The following is a 17,575-nucleotide window of genomic DNA, read 5'->3' on the forward strand; positions in this document are numbered from 1 at the left end:
TTTGACACTGCCCACTATAAAACTCATGACCCAGAACCACATAATTGGGGCTGGAGAGATGGCTCAGAGGTCAAACGTTTGCTGCTCTTGCAGAGGAACCAAGTTAGGTTCCTCTTGTAATTTCAGAGCATTGGATATCCTCTTCTAAACTCCAAGGGCACCAGAGATGCATAGTACACAAAACCACTATTATACAAAAAAATGTAAAAAATAAATCTTTAAAAAACAAAATGAAAACAAAACCACAAAACTGAGTACCACAAACAAAAGCACCAAGAACCTCACACATACACACACACACACAAAAGCTCACATCTTAAGATATCTCACCCCTAACCGCCCTCCCACACATGCAGTCCCTGTGTTGGAAACCCTTCCTATGATGTCTTTCCAGTTCTTGAAATAAAGGGTCTGTGAAATTTAATCTTATAGCCAGCTTGATGGGATCTAGAATCTCTATGGAAACATACCTCTGGATATTCTGCTACAGTGTTTCTAGAAAGGTTTAACTGAGAGAATATCCATTCTAAGGATTCCCCCGACTCCTTTCTTGGAACAGACACATGTGTGCACACCAGAGACACTAAGACTATGTAGGATGAGCCTAGTGTAGGAGACCATTTTGACTGAGTAACAATAGATCTCCATTAGAGTACATCAAGGGGCTAGGACGGCCTGACTGTGGAGTGTGCTTATCATGTGCTAAGGCACTGGGCTCCATCATGGATCTGAAAGATGCATTTCCAGACTAAAAAAGCCACTAACATTCGAGTACAAGAAATAAATAGATCACACTCAAGGACATGGAAATGCCCTAAGGGGAGTTGAAAGAAGGAAGGGGCCACACATCCCAAGCGCATTCAGCACCCCACAGCAACACTGATCACAGGGAGATTAAGACACAGTGCCTAACACCGTGATGGAAATGACTCCCGACCTAGCCAGGACGGAGGGAAAGAAACCACACTCTAGGGTCAGCAAGTAAACTGTTAGCCATGAAAGGCTGACAACCTGAATTCAAGTCCAGGGACTGTGGAAGGGTGGAAGGCCAGGACCAACCCCAAAGCTGTTCTCTGACCTGCGCAGGAGCAGGTGTACCCACAGATACACATCCGCTTGCTTGCACGTGCATGGCCATGTCAACCAGAGGGAATCAGGAAAGAACTTCAAAACTCAACCGCCCTACAAAAAGCAGCATCTGGCCTGCCTTCACTCACCTAGATGCACCCTTCCAATAATCTTCTGTGTGCCTACTCCTTTGGCTATGCCAGCCCACCGACGGTCCACCAGTCTCATGATGTTACACCTTTCCGCACAAGCCTGGCTCATAATAGTCATCTGGGCACCTGGAGGGAGAGAGAAATATCACACTGTAAAAACTATAACCCACATTTGTGGTAAGACTTCTATCTCTGTAACATCACCCTGATTAGCTGATCTACTTATTTTTTTTTTTTTTTTTTTTTTTTTAAAGATTTATTTATTTATTACGTATACAGAAAAGGGCGCCAGATCTGATTGTGGATGGTTGTGAGCCACCATGTGGTTGCTGGGAATTGAACTCAGGACCTTTGGAAGAGCAGCCAGTGCTCTTAACCTCTGAGCCATCTCTCCAGCCCATTTTTTTTTTTTTTTTTTTGTTTTGGGAGCCCAGGCTGGCCTCGAACTCACAGAGATCCCCCTGGCTCTGCCTCCCGAGTGCTGGGATTAAAGGCGTGCGCCACCACCGCCCGGCCCGATCTACTTATTTTTGAAAACTCCTACTATTCTTTCTGCCTCTACCCCCATGTTCTAGAATGGTATATGTGCACCAACATCCCTGCTTAATTCAACTTTCATTTCCATACCAGAATCTAAAACAGTACAAAAGTCTGAGAGAAAGAGTATGTTTTTAAGGGAGTACCAGAATGATACTTAAAAACTTTACTAACAGGGCTGGGGAGATGGCTCGGCGGTTAAAGCACTGGCTGCTCTTCCAGAGGACCTGGGTTCAATTCCCAGCACCCACATGGCAGCTCACAAGTGTCTGTAACTCCAGTTCCAACGGACTCGCCACCCTTACACAGACATACATGCACTTAAAAAACACACACACACCAACAAACTTTACCAACAGCGAACAAGCCTATCGGGAGGTGACCTTCTGAAATCCAGATGTTACTGACAATACTGAGAACACGTCGTCTTCCTTGTTGTTTGCTTTTGTTTTCTTTTTTCTTTTTTTGGTTTTTCGAGACAGGGTTTCTCCGTGTAGCTTTGCGCCTTTCCTGGGACTCACTTGGTAGCCCAGGCTGGCCTCGAACTCACAGAGATCCGCCTGGCTCTGCCTCCTGAGTGCTGGGATTAAAGGCGTGCGCCACCACTGCCCGGCTGCTTTTGTTTTCTGAATCAGGTTCTTACTCCCCGTGTAGTCCAAATTTAGTCTTGAACATGTAATCCTCCTGTGTCAGCCTCCTGGGATTACAGGTGTGTGCTTCAACACACAGATTCCAGTGATTTTTACTTAAAGTGTTGGGACACACTGCTTACAAGTTAAAAAATATAGGCTGCAGCTGAGTACAGCTCAGTGGTAGAACACTTGCCTAACATGGACAAGAACCTAGGATTGAACCCAGAACCACTTTAGAAAAAAGCTGGGCATGATGGCACGTATCTTTCTTTCTTTCTTTCTTTTTTTTAATGTACATTGGTGTTTTGCCATGGGTGTTGGGTCCCCTGGAACTGGAGTTACAGACAGTTGTGAGCTGCCATGTGGGTGCTGGGAATTGAAGCTGGGTCCTCTGAAAGAGCATTCTTAGCTTACTCTTAACCGCTGAGCCATCTCTCCAGCCTCAGTAGCACACACATATTTTTAATCCCAGCACTCAGGAGGCAAAGGCAAGAAGATCTCTGTGAGTTTGCCATCCTGGTCTATACAGCTAGCTCCAGGCCATCCATAGCTACATAGTGAAATCCTGCCTTAACCAAACAACCACACCCCTAGGAGGGTGGGTAGAGGGACAAAACCCAAAAAGTCCTCTACGTTTCCAAAAACTTAGAAATGAACCTACAAATGGGTCTTCTTCCCTTGAAAGCTGAGGGCATGTGTCTCACTGCTACTCAAGCTGGAAACTCACTATATAGCTAAGGAGTCTCTTGCCTCCACCTCCCTGGGTGCTGGGGTTACAAACATGCTCTATTATGCTCCTATTAAGTTTTATGCAGTGCTGGGTTCCAGCTCGGGGCTTTGTGTATGCTAGACACATCCCTAGCCTTACGTGAGATTATTTTCTATCTCAGGACATATGTACTCAGCTGTAGCAGGCTGATACTTCTGTAATCTTTGTCTAGCCCTAGCCCCTCCCTTGAACACTGGCTCCATACACTTATGTACTGGACAGCTCTAGCTTCTCCCAAACCTCACTTCAGATGTCTCTCTTTGCCAGTGGCATGGCCTTCTCACCATCTTACAACTACGGCACAGTTCGATGTTGACTCCTGCCGCCTTCACTGCGCCCTTGAACTGCCTGAACCTACAAATCAGATCTCTGCAATGTCTGCTGTTCTGACCTTCTTCCTTCTTCCCACAGCTGCTGAGGGCTCGCACCCACCTCCCTCCTGAGTGGATTCCTCTGGCTCTGAATCTGTGCCATGCACATATAATTTAAAGCAAATACGACCCTCAAAGTTATAGAATTTTTCCAGCCTGCAGTCCCAAACTATGGCCTCCTTCAAATCATGTCTTTATCTGTTCAATAACCCTTAAAGGTTCCCACTTTCTATAAGACTGTGTCAAATTAGTGCCCAGCCGGGGTCAGGTGCACTGCATCCCGTTTGTCTTCAACCTTACTGCTACCCTATCTCCTGTTTCAGAGAGGTGAGACATAAATCTCAGAAACCAGCTTCAAACTCACTACAGAGCTGAGGATGTATTTTTAATTCCATGTATATGTGGAGAGTGGGTGCAATGTGAGTACAGGTGCCCATGGAGGCCAGAAGAGGGTGTCTGTCATATTGTCTGCAGCTGGAGTTATAGGTGTTTGTGAGCTGTGTAATGTGGGTGCTGGGAACTGAACCCACATCTTCTGCAAGACTAGTACTAACTCTTAACCACTGATCCAACTCACACCCACACCCCCCCCACCCCCAATCAATCTGGACTGCCTCCCTCTGCTCGAGCCTCTATTTTTCAGTTCTTTAGTTACACCCATCCAAGTCCTTACTACCAGCTGAGGCACTCTAAACATAAAACCAGGTAAGAAATGACTGGGAAAGAAATCTATCACCAACACAGACTGAAAAATGAAAATGTAACTTCTAGGCATCGGCAAGCAGACCACAGGACTAGTGTCTAATAGACACCAGAGCCTCCCCTCTCCCCATCATTACCTGAGTCAACGAAGGCTTTCACAGGATGCCCGTTCACTCTGCAGTTGATGTAGAGCATGGCAACCTGGCCGAAGCTCTCCGGGGCCTCCTCCATAGCTATTGTCATGTTCTCCTCAATGTTCTGCTGCCTATGACAAGTCAGAGCAGCACACTGAGAGCTCCGTTTCCAGGAAAGACCACCACAAACACATTGGTAAATGGTTTTTGCCCTAACTGGAGCAGCTGACTCATAGAATGGAAGTTGGTTCTGTGTTCCCCAACAAGTGACTCAACAGGAGGTGAGGAGAGACAAAGCTGGCAGAAGACCTGAGACAGGCATAAAATTATCCTCATGTAAAACAATCGTGCTCCCTTTGAAAGCTCAGATATGGAAAAATAAACTCCTAGAAAACAAGGCCATAGTCCCTTTGTATCTTAACAAACACTGAAATTTCATGAATGCTACTTGAGACAGGATCTTACTACATAGCCCAGGTTAGACTTGAACTTGTGACCCTCTCATCTCAGCCTCTCCAGTGTTGGGATTATGTGTGCTACCAGACCTTGTAAGCATACGCCTCTATTTTGATCTTTGTTATTTTGATATGCATCTTTTTGAAACACAGGGTTTCTCTGTGTAGCCCTGGCTGCCCTGCAACTCGCTCCATAGATGATGCTAGCCTCAAATTCATGAGCTCCGCCTGCCTCTGCCTTCTAAGTACTGGTATTAAAGGAATGTGTCACCATGCCAGCCATGTGCTGCTATTTTAACTGAGGATGTCCTGGGCATCTGAATTATCATCCCAGTGCATCAGTAAGTCTTCAAACAGAATTCCATGTATTCCACCTGTCTGTGCTGCGCAGGCTGCTTCATTTACACAACTGGCTTTTCTAATCTGTAAAATTAAAATACAAACAAACAAACAAACAAACAAACAAACAAAAACCCACCAAAAAAACCAATTCCTTCCCATTACAAAGTTGATGAGCAGCCTAAAAAATTTAGCTTATGGTGCTAAGGCAAGAACAGAACTTCAAAAATTGCATCTATCAGGAGATGTAACATGCATGAAAGCAGGGGCCCCAGACTCATATAAATCAGGTGTGGTGGTGCACATCTGCAAATTCCAGCATCTGGGAAGTGAAGGCAAGAGGATCAGAACTTCAGGGTCATCCTGGGTGACATTTAAGACCAGCCTGAGCTACATGAAACCCTGTCTCAAGACACACTGCTTAGACTCTTACCTTCAGACTGGGAATATCGAATTCCACCTATAATTTGGGGTAAAGTTCACTGTGAACTAAGGACTGCTAAAACCACATTCCAATACATGTGCATGTCTTATGGGAACAGAGACACTGTTTACATAACATGTGATGGTTAACCTTGATCAGTGACAGTGGTTTTAAAATCTCCATAGAAATACCAATCTGGATTTGTCAGTGAGGGTGCTTCTGAAAAGGTTTAACTGAGGAGAGAAGAACATCACTGAATGTGGGCACCACCATTTCACAGGCTGGGGTCCAAGACTGAATAAAAAGGAAACATGATCCTGCCGCCAGGTCTTCCCCACCATCGTGGACTACAGCCTTAAACAGAATAAATAATAAATAAATATCCTTGCTGTAAGTCGCTGGTCAGAGCAAGTAGATAAGAAACTAACAAGCTGTCCCACCACCACTCGCTTCGCACAGCAGACACAGAGCTCAACAGGAGAACAGGTCACGTGGCCTGCAGAACCTAGACCAGTCATTACTAGCCTTTACGGGAGGTCTGCTGACCCTGCTCTCAAGGCCATTGCCTGTGCCTTCCTAACGCTCCCGTTCACCAAACCCATGGTTAACCTCAGATCTGCAACAGACGGTTAAACGTCTCACAAAGTCTGGGCGCCCTTGTTTAATTTAGTTTGGCAAACAGGGAAGCTATCACACCTTGGTGTACACATGCCCCTGTACAATCACGTCATGTGCCAGGCAGAAATTTTAAGACACATTTGATATAATTATACACCTTTATCCAATGACACACTATTAAATTTAGAAATTACACAACAACTAATTATGTACCCCTGGTATTGCTCTAACCCAAGTTAAGTTTCAGGAGAAAAAAAGGAAAAGTGGGGCTAGGGAGATGGCTCAGTCAGTAATATGTTTACCATTCAAGCGTGAGGGTACCTGGCAGCATCCAATCGCAATCTCAGAGGTGGGGAGGTAGAGACAAGAGGGTCCCTGGAGCTCAATGGTCAGTTAACAAGCCCACCCAAATCTATTCGCTACAGGTTCAGCAAGAGAAGCTGTCTCAAAAAATAAAAGTGAGTGAAACTGAGGAAAAGCCCATTTAAAATAAAAAAAAAAAATCAATCCTTTGAGATACCAATTGGCTATGGCTCTGAAGGTCTCAATAGAGCAGCTTCAGAAGTACAAAGTTTCCTTCAAGGGGTGAATGTAGGGCCATAAGACAACTCAGGAAGCATGGTGCTTGTCACCAATCTTATAACTTAAGTTTGATCTCTATAACCCATGGTGGAAGGAGAGAACCAAATGTAATTCCTGCAAGTTGTCTTCTGATTGACACACATGTATCACTGCGTGCATATCCAGACCAATAAATAAATTATAATAAAAACGCTTTAACTCTAGGTAGATCTAGCCACATTTCTTGGGCTGGAGAGATAACTCGGCATCAAGAGCGCTTACTGTTTTTCCAAAGGCCCGAGTTTGGTTCTCAGCATCCATATCAGGCAGTTCACAGCTACCAAATGATCCAACAGGCTCCTTACACTCATGGGGCACATACACGCACACACACCCCAATAAAATTAAAATAAGTATTTACAACATATAGTGGAACACACAGAGGCAGGTAGATCTCAGAGTTCAAGGTTAACCAGGGCTACACAGTAAGACCTTGTGCTGGGGATGTCTTTCTGTATGCTGTGAATGTGTTGCTCTGTTTGATTGATAAATAAAACGCTGACTGGCCAGTAGGCAGGCAGGAAGTATAGTATAGGCAGGCTAAGGAGAGAGGCGAATTCTAGGAAGTGGAAGACTGAGTCAGGAGATGCTGCCAGCTGCCGCAGCCATGAGAAGTAAGATGTAAAGATACCGGTAAGCCACGAGCCATGTGGCAAGGTATAGATTTATAGAAATGGGTTAATTTAAGATATAAAAACTAGATAGCAAGAAGCCTGCCACAGCCATACAGTTTATAAGTAATATAAGTCTCTGTGTGTTTAATTGGGTCTGAGCGGCTGTGGGCCTGAGTGGGACTGGAGACAACCTTGTGTCAAAACAACTAAAGGCAATAAACCAACCAACCCTAACCAAACAACACAAAGAGTATCAGTGCAACCCCAGATGCACAGCCATGTAGGCCAGCTGGTGCTGTCTGGATAATCTGCAATCTGCTTCCTTTACCCCACCCCCATAGGAAACGACCTGTTTGGATTTGATACTCTACTTCCAGGGTTTGTTTATGCTTATAATCAATGTCAGACTCTCTTACGGCTGCAATGTGACCCAGTAAGAACACAAGGGCTTTATTTCTCTGGGCCGACTGAGCTAGTTAAGCTATGTCCATAGATACTAATATCTGATTAAAGCATGGCTGCGCAGGTCTGCAGACCCAGCTAGTACGGAAGCTGAGGCAGGACATTAAGTTCAAGGACAGCTTGCCAGCTTAGTGAGATCGTGTCTCAAAATAAAAAGTAAAAGCAGAGCTGAGGATATGACTCAGTGGCAGAAACTTGCCTAACTGTGCTAAGAGGGGGGAAAAAAACACCAATATCTGATTCGATTAGTGAAGCAACAGAACATGAGCAAACAGCTTAGGGCTTTCAATTAGTCCTGGAATATGACTTGTCCTTCAATTTCGAGTACAGTCAGAGTGTCCAGAATCAGCCTGGCAGTGAAGGACTAGTCTAACGGGTATGAATTCATGAGGTCCCCAGTGTAGGCAAAAGGGCGGAGAGAGCCTATGAGTGTAATAAAGCAAGCCAATCAGGTAACTACAGCTCCCACCCTACTCACTGTAATAGGAGTACCATTAGATTTGTTCCTCTTAGTTACAGGAGGATTTTCATAATTAGCAACAAAAACTGAATTGGGTTTGGGGAGCAGATGGCCATTTTATTCAAACAGCATCTTGCTTGAGACTAGTGATCTGGTCAGCACTGCCATTAGCATCTCTGTCCTTGCTTGGGCTGCACTCTGAAAGATCCCGACTCGTCAGGCTACAGAAGGCTTACGCATCTGCAGTTTTAAAAGCTTATTGCATGCTTTAATACAGCCCCAGCAGAGAACCACTGCAACAGACTCAGAGGTGGCAATGTGTCAGGCAGAGAGCTTATCCACCAGCCAAGTCAGCAAAGGCTCAGCAGAAAGAAGACAGAGGACTACAAGACCCCACCTGTGCGGAGCTCTCTAATCCAATCGCCTTCAAGACCTGATTTAATCAGGACTGAAATCAACCTTCAGAGCCAGTCTACCTCAGTCGTCCTGGGGTCACCTACCCAGCTTTAACGATGCTGCTCTGTCTGCTAATCAGGAAGTGCTCACAAAATTTGAGAGCAGAAATCATTAAGTATTTTCCAAATCAGATCAGACAATGAAGGAGAGAGTTACCAAAGAAGACTGAGGTTATTATCTCAACCTGGAGACAGAGAAGCAGCCGTCTGTCTAGCTAATGCCTGACGACCTGGATGCTGTGAGCTTGCTCATTAGGTAGATGGATCTTACCTTATATCTTCTTCTATCTTTGCCTGAGCTTCAAGATCAAAGGGGTCAGCAGAAAACAGACGAATCCTTTCTTGTTCTCTCCGAGCTCGGTCCTGCTGCTGCTCTACCAGGACCCTAGAGAATCTCTCTACAAAAATCAGAGGGGCATATTCAGTTCTACATTTCTTCCCTTCTTTTGGCTTTCACAAGACAGGGTTTCTCTGTGTAGCCCTGGCTATCCTCAAAGTCAGAGATCTGCCTGCCTCTGCCTCCCCAGGGCTGGGATTAAAGGCATGCAGCACCACCATCCGGCCACTTCTTTTATTTTTAATCCATTATTTTAAAAGTGTTTTTATTTCAGTCTAGCAGTGGTGATGTACGCCTTTACTCCCAGCACTTGGGAGGCAGAGGCAGGCTGATCTCTGTAAGTTTGAGGCCACCTTGGTCTGCAGAGCAAGTTCTAGGACAGCCAGGGCTACACAGAGAAACCCTATCTTGAAAAACCAAAGACAAGTAAATAAATAAACCTCAACACCAAAGAGTATACTCTACAATTCCAAATACATAAAGTTTGAAAACAGGCAAAACGAATCAGTAATTATGAGAACAGTGCTAGCCTATTCAAGAGGAAACTGAACAGAAGGAACACAATGAATATTCCAGGGGAGAGGTGGCTTCAGTGGGTAATGTGTTTAACTTGCAAGCATGAGGGCCTCCGTTTGAAATGCAGAGTCCACATCAACTGCTGGAAATGATGATGCACACTGGAATTCCTGTGGCCAGCCAGCCTCACCCACCTGCTGAAAAGTCAAGGAGAGACCCTTCCGCACAGGAGGTGGATGACACTAAGGATGATAAACGAGGTTTTCCCCTGGTCTACACATGCAACCCCACTTTAGAAAGATGAAAACCAAGCCTGGGGTGGGGCTTGTAGAGGGGCTTGTGAACTAGTCTGATTATCTGAATGGAATCTCTGGCTCCCCGAAGAGGGCAGGAGAGAACCAGCCCGAGAGCTGTCCTCTACTATGGCTGTGCTGTGTGCTGTGTCGTCTACTATACAAGATGGAGCCTGAGTTTGGACCCCAGAACCCATGGAAAAGCTGGTGCAGTCGAACACATTGGGTGCCAGTGTCTCTATGGTGAAAGACTCCCCAGAAGCTCACAGACCAGCCAGCCTGTTGCACACAGTACAGTGATAAACAGCAGGGAGCCTGCTCTCAAAACAAGGTAGGAGACGAGCACAGACAGCCAAGGTTGTCTTTGACCTCTGCATGTCAGCTGTGGTCACACATGCAGACACACACAGAATTTAAAAAAAATTGTTTTTCCCAAGACAGGGTGGGTGTGTGTGTGTGTGTGTGTGTGTGTGTGTGTGTGAGAGAGAGAGAGAAAGAGAGTGTGTGTGTGTGAGTGTGTGTATGTGTATGTGAGAGAGAGAGTGTGTGTGTGTGTGTGTGTGTGTGTGAGAGAGAGAGAGAGAGAGAGAGAGAGAGAGAGGTCTCACACACACACACACACAGAATTTTTTTTTAAAAAAAGTGTTTTTCCCAAGACAGGGGTGTGTGTGTGTCTGTGTGTGAGGTGTGGTCCTGTAACTAAGCTGTCCTGGAACTAGCTCTGTAGACCAGGCTGGCCTTGAACTCACAGAGATTCACCTGCCTCTGCCTCCCAAGTGCTGAGATTAAAGGTGTGCACCTGGCCAAAATTACATTTTTTTTAAAAAGAAGCTTGGTGTAGTAGCACAAGTCTTTAATCATAGCACTCTGGAGGCAGAGCCCCAGGTGGATGAAGAGACCGCCCTGAAGATCAAGATGATTTCAATTAAACACAAACACTACTGATAATTAACCCAGTCTTTGAGATGACATTAGTTCACCTCTCGTCAACAAGTGGCCTGTTCAACAATCACAGCAGACAGCAGCTGAGGGACTAAAACAATTGCCTGGGTCTTGCACATTTGTTCTGGCACAACTACTGACTCACAAGTGAGCTTACCGAGATCTCCACTGAGCAGAGCTTCTGCCAGGGGTGGGTTACGCTCCTTCAGCAAGGACAGCTCGTGCGGGTTGGCCAGCAGCATGTCTCGGAGCAGGGCTGGGTTGTCTAAGCCTTGAGGAGATGATGCTGTTTCCCCAGGAGACGAGTGCTGAGCCTGTGCTCTGGGCAGCTGGCGCTGTTGGGGGTTTGACGTGCCAGGCACAGCTATGCTACTGAAGTCAATCCGGGGTAAGTCTGTTGAGATCAATCAATCAAGTTTACCCAAATGATGGACGGCATAACAAGTGCTGAAGGAAACAACACGACAGCCATTCCTCATAGGACAGCAGCAAGTGCTGACCGTAAACCGTCTCCCTTGCTCTTCCTCCACGACGGTGCTCCAAGAGTAATTTAACAGGAAAGAATACGAGAGGAGGGGCTCACTGCAGAGCCCCCAGAGGCTAAGACACTGGCTGCTCTTGCAGAAGATCTGCCACTCGGGTTCTAGGAGCATCCCACATCCTCTTCTGATCTCCATGAGGTCAGGCACACACATGCAGGACATATATACATGCAGGCGAAACACTCACACACGTATTTTTTTTTTTTAAACCTTAAACTAAAAAAGAGCTGGACAGTGGTGGCGCACACCTTTAATCCCGGCACTCAGGAGGAAGAAGCGGGAGGAGCTCTGTGAATTTGAGGTCAGCCTGGGCTATAGAGTTCCAGGGCAGTCAGGGCTACACAGAGAAACCCTGTCTTGAAAAACCTAAAGAAAGGGAGGAAGGGAGGGAGGGAAGAAGGGAGGGAGAAAGGATGAAGGAATTCAGTATCAGGCAATGGTAATGACTCCAAATTTGGAATCTATAAAATGTTCCAGAACAAATAAAGGTTTTATTTAAAAATTTTAGCTGGATGTAGTGGTGTATGTCTTTAATCCCAGTACTTGAGTTCCAGGCCAGCCTGGTCTACATACTTAGTTCCAAGCTAGCCAAGGCTATATAGTTAAGATACTGTCTCCAAAATAAGAAAAAGAAAAAAAAGCTAAATTACATTCGTTAAATTTGTATGGGGGAGGGAAGGGGATGTGAAGTCAGAGGACAACTTCTCAAGGTTCTTTCCTCCCACCAGTGAGCCTCTGGGTCAAACGGTCAGGCTTGACAGCAACCACCTTTAACCACTGAGCCATCTCTCTGGCCCCTTATTTATGATTTTAGGAAACTAAATCCAAGGGTTGAGATGTGGTTCAGTTGACAGAACAGCTGCCCAGCCAAAGCCCTGGGTCTACACCCCAGGACCACATAAACTGTGTGTGGCAGTGTGCACCCTAGGACCACATAAAACTGTGTGGCAGTGTGCACCCCAGGACCACATAAACCGTGTGTGGCAGTGTGCACCCCAGGACCACATAAACCATGTGTGGTAGTGTGAACCTATAATCCTGGTTCTCGGGAGGCGAGGCAAAAGGATTAGAAGTTCAAGGCAAGTCGAAACACAGTAAATTTCTGGTCACCTTGGGGATATATGAGACTCGGTCTCAAACAAACAAACAATGCAGACTTGAGATCGAGGCCTATGTTGGTGTTTTAGGGCCATACTGCCACTGGGGTAGTGGTGACACCCAGACCCAACATCGAGGACCATGTTGGGTCCATGGTTCTACTCTGACTGGGGTCTGTGCAGAAGTCCAGGTCCTGCAGCACCACCAAATGGTACATGGAGGTCCAAGGTTAGGGCCACAACCATTCCCACCTGAGCAGCCAGGCCCTCTACCCAGAGTCAGTATGTCAACCTGCCCCAAGCTGCTGCTGAGGACCATGCCTGGGTCTGTGGTTCAGTCACAGCTGGGGTCTGTGTGGATGTCTGTGGCCTGTCACCCTCATGTGAGATGAAATCAGAGGGCCATGCTGAAGCCGGCCACAGCCTTCACTGGCCCTGGGAAAGCTAGCCTTGACTCTCCCTGGACACTACAGCAAGAACTGGCCCCTGCTCGCTGAAGAGATGGTCCCCACGCCCCCACCATAGGCCAAGGTGAACCCACCCTGAGGACATGCGTGTGTGTAGGGGAACTGCCTCCACCCCCCGCCTGAGGTTAGTGACAAGCATGGCTACCAACTAAGCCCACAGTAGGGTCTCGGGTTGGCCCACTCTAGCATCTACCCCATCTAGGACCTGCTGGAGTGGATGAAGGGACTGGTCCTGTGGAACCATATCTGAACAGTCAAAGGATATCTCAGAGGGGTTGATGTGATGATGGTGTACCAGAAATCAGAGGCCTTGAACCAGACCAGTGACTCATCACAGTAAACACTTCAGTAAAACTGAAGGGACAAAGAGGTACACTATACACAAGGCACACTGAAGCCTCCAGTGCTACCAGGACGAATGAAGAGGCGTTGGAGAAGCAGGAAAGAAGAAGAAACAAAGAGTTTTCTGTTGTAGTTTGCTATGGTGTTTGTTTTGTTTTTGTTCGCTTGCTTGTGTACTTTGATTTTGTTTCCTTATGTGGGGGTGTGTGGCAGGGAGGAGGGGAGGATATGGGGGGACCAGAAGGTGAACAGAATTGGAGTGCATGATGTGAAACTTCCAAAGAGTCAATAAAGAAGTTAAACTTAAAAATCAAACAAACAGCCGGGCGGTGGTGGCGCACGCCTTTAATCCCAGCACTTGGGAGGCAGAGCCAGGCAGATCTCTGTGAGTTCGAGGCCAGCCTGGTCTACAGAGCGAGCTCTGGGAAAGGCGCAAAGCTACACAGAGAAATCCTGTCTCAAAAAACAAACAAACAAACAAACAAACAAACAAATTATACCTTGTCTCAATAACTGCAATTGCCTAATTCTAGATATGGCTCTTCTAAAACAATTTTATTGATAATTGCATATTGGTACAGGCTTTTAATCCCAGCACCCAGGAAGCAGAGGTAGGCTTACCTTTGTGAGTCTGAGGCCAGCCTGGTCTACATAGTGAATTCTAGGATAGCCAGGGCCATATAAAGAAACATTGTCTCCAAAATAAATAAATAAATAAAAATTAATTAAAGATTTTATTTACTGTTACTGTGTAGAGTGTATGGTCTATGTGTGAGCATGTATCCCAGTGCACACCCATTGTCTTAGTCACTGTTCTACTGCTGTGAAGAGACACTATGACCATGCCAATTTTTTACAAAACAAAACATTTAATTGCTTATAGTGTGAGAGGTTTAGTCTATCACCATCATGGCAGGGAGCATGGCGGTATGTTGGAGCAGCAGCTGAGAGCTCCATCCTGATCCATAGGCAGAGAGAAAGACTCTGGGCTTGGCAAGGGCTTTTTGAAACCCCAAACTCCATCCCCAGTGACATACTTTCTCCAAAAGGCCACAACTCCTAATCCTTCTAATCCTTCCAAATAGTTCCACTCCCTGGCTAAGCATTCAAAAACCAGCCTATGGGGGCCATTTTTATTGAAATTACCACACCCAATCAGTTCTCTTCTGTCACCTTAATGTGAGTTGTAGGACTCAAACTAGAGTTGCCAGGCTTGTACAGGGTGATGCCAGTAAGATGGCTTTTACCCTGAGCCATCTTACTGGCCCTACATATGGTTATTAAGAGATACCTGCCGGGCGGAAGTGGCGCAACGCCTTTAATCCCAGCACTCGAGAGGCAGAGGCAGGCGGATCTCTGTGAGTTCGAGGCCAGCCTGGGCTACCAAGTGAGTTCCAGGACAGGCGCAAAGCTACACAGAGAAACCCTGCCTCGAAAAACCAAAAAAAAAAAAAAAAAAAGATACCCTAGGGCTGGAGAGACGTCTCTGTAGTTAAAAAACACTTGCTCCTATAAAGGACCTGGATTCTATTCCCAGCAATAATGTAGTAGCTCACAACTATGCTTAATTCCACTTCCAGGAGCTCTGACATCCTCCTCTGAAATCCATTGTGTAGGCACACATGTGGTGCATCTACATATTCTAGATCCCCTAGAACTGGAATCACAGACAATTGTGAGCTGCCATGTGGGAGCTGTGATTGAACCCAGGTTCTCTGGAAGAACAGGCAATGCTCTTAACCACTGGGCCATCTATCTAGCCCCTGATATGCTGCTCTGTTGAAAAGTTCAGGCACTTGGGGTAAAGAAAACTGTACGTAACGAGTGCACAGCATAAACACTTCATGTCAAATTCTGCACAACTAAGCACTGAATGAGGAAGTCTAAGGAGGTTCTTCATACCTCTTTGAATTTTTAGTTTCACCTGTGCATCCCAGACACACATGGTCCTGAAAAGGAAGTGGGCATAACTGTTTTTTTGTTTGTTTGTTTTGGGTTTTTTTTTCAAGACAGAGTTTCTCTGTAGTTTTGGTGCCTGTCCTGGATCTCACTCTGTAGACCAGGCTGGCCTCGAACTCACAGAAATCCGCCTGGCTCTGCCTCCCGAGTGCTGGGATTAAAGGTGTGTGTTACAATTAAAGGACACAATTGTTTTACAGGACTGAAGAACTGAAGAGCAGGAGTTTTTCATCTCAGGTTCTGGATTTTTCTAGAACTTCAGTCTTCACACATGAGCCCTCACAATGTATGACTCCACTGCCTTATGCCCAGAACAGTAAACAAAGAGAAAAAGCAACCTCTCAGAGTGTAACGGAAAACGGAGAGTGGCTTAAGGGTTCCCATGCTCAATGAACTAAATGGAGACTATAACTACACCACTGTGAATCACCATCCACAGCCACTGAATGTTATCCTTCAAACAGGTGAATTGTGTGGTGTGTGGATTTTATCTCGATAAAGCCCTTTGTGCTTCAACTACAAAAAGAGAAAGCTTACACTCAAGTAAGTCACTGTCTTAAAACAGAGGCCAGTTGTCAGCCAGTGTGTGTGTTGAGAAGGGTCATACAGGACAAAACATTTAAGCAATGGAAAGGTGAATGAATGGCAGGCTCCCTGGGGAGCTGCTGTCCCTACCAACCACCAAACACACATGGGTGGGGCCACCTCTGCAGCTGGAGAATCTTATCTCCACCTGACATTCCATCTTGCCAGTCCACTGACTTCAGAATTCTGAAAATTTGTTTACTTCATTAAACCAGATCTCCACATACACCCCTCCCCTCATAGCAATCTATTGGCTATGCTGTCCATATAGAAACATCGAAGAAAACAATAAAACACACAAACAAAAACAAAACTGATACAGGGACTCTCTAGTACCAACCACCTCACAAAGTACCTGAGGGAAGATTTGTTTTTTACTGACTGGCAAACTCAAACTGCTATTCTTCCTAAAGCAGAAGCCCAAGGGACGGATGAAAATCCAGAACTGATCAAGTGGGTGCCTGAAGTTGGTCTCGAAGTCTGAATGAAGCACTGTGCTCCATTCTGTAGTCTGTTGTCACCTAACACACTTGTCAACCTAGTACCATAAACTTTCAAAGCAGGAGACCTAGAGGCTATAAATACTATCTGAAAATTTCACCAAAATATGGCAGGCAGCAGGGAGGGGAAAAAAGGCACACTTCATCATGTAGTTCCACATCAGGGCTTGGAAACTCTGAGTCATGAGCCCCTTTGAGTAGCTAAAGGAAGCTATGGGCTCTCTCAGCATCAAGCACATATGTGTCCACTCCCACACAGTCCTGCATATTTTACAGACACAGAAACCTCCTAAACCTAAATGCAGGCTCCAGACTATGAACACGGAGCCTGGCTGGATGTGTGGGTGCATGCCTGTAATTCCTGTCTTCAGGAGTCTGGAAGCCAGCTTGGGTCATACAGGAAATTCCATGACCACTCTGGATTTGAATCCCTGTCTTTAAAACAAAACAAAAAGCCATGGGTCTGGAGCGATAGCTCAGTGGTTAAGAGTGATTTTTGTTTTGTTTTGTTTTTGTTTTGTTTTTCCAGAGCTGAGGACCAAACCCAGGGCCTTACCACTGAGCTAAATCCCCAACCCCAAGAGTGATTTCTGATGGCTACCAGCACACATGTAAGGTAGCTCATAACCACCTTTAATTCCAGTTCTAGGGGGCTCTGATACTGATGTCTGTGGGCACCTGCACTCATGTGTAAAAACCTCCACACATAATTAAAAATAATAAACTCCAGTTCTAGAAGATCTGACACCCTCTTCTGGCCTTCACAGCAACTGCATGCACACAGGACACATACGGAAGCAAAATAGCCATACATATAAAAATATAACATTTTAAACTTTTTTTAAAACTTTTTTTGGGGGGGTTCTCTCCCCCCCCCCCCCAGAAACAAGGTTTCTCTGTGTAGCTTTGACGCCTTTCCTGGAACTCACTCTGTAGCCCAGGCTGGTCTCGAACTCACAGAGATCCGCCTGCCTTTGCCTCTAGAGCGCTGGGATTAAAGGCATGCGCCACCACCGCTCAGCAAAATATATCATTTAATAAAGAGATCTTTACAAAGGGAAGAAAATTCCCCATTCTAAACGGTACATCAAGACTAATAGCAGTGTCAAGTAGGGACCCAAACCTGGTGCTCCAACCACTTAAATCTGCCAAGTTTGGAATAACAGAAAAAGTACCATTTCA

At 45.8% G+C, this 17,575-nt stretch overlaps 1 protein-coding gene across 2 annotated transcripts in view; it reads right to left on the reverse strand.

Moving 5' to 3' along the window:
• The window catches only part of LOC131904265 (protein DDI1 homolog 2), a 41,731-nt gene that overhangs the window by 14,377 nt on the left and 9,779 nt on the right, over positions 1-17,575 (reverse strand). For both annotated transcript variants that reach the window (XM_059255331.1, XM_059255333.1), the window contains exons 3-6: positions 11,059-11,295; positions 9,085-9,211; positions 4,369-4,496; positions 1,218-1,346 (exon numbers count right to left, since the gene is read on the reverse strand). In XM_059255331.1, the coding sequence (XP_059111314.1) occupies positions 1,218-1,346; positions 4,369-4,496; positions 9,085-9,211; positions 11,059-11,295 (621 nt within the window). The remainder of the gene's footprint in view (positions 1-1,217; positions 1,347-4,368; positions 4,497-9,084; positions 9,212-11,058; positions 11,296-17,575) is intronic.

This window comes from Peromyscus eremicus, chromosome 2 (genome assembly GCF_949786415.1).
Source record: "Peromyscus eremicus chromosome 2, PerEre_H2_v1, whole genome shotgun sequence".
NCBI classification, from domain to species: Eukaryota; Metazoa; Chordata; class Mammalia; order Rodentia; family Cricetidae; genus Peromyscus; species Peromyscus eremicus.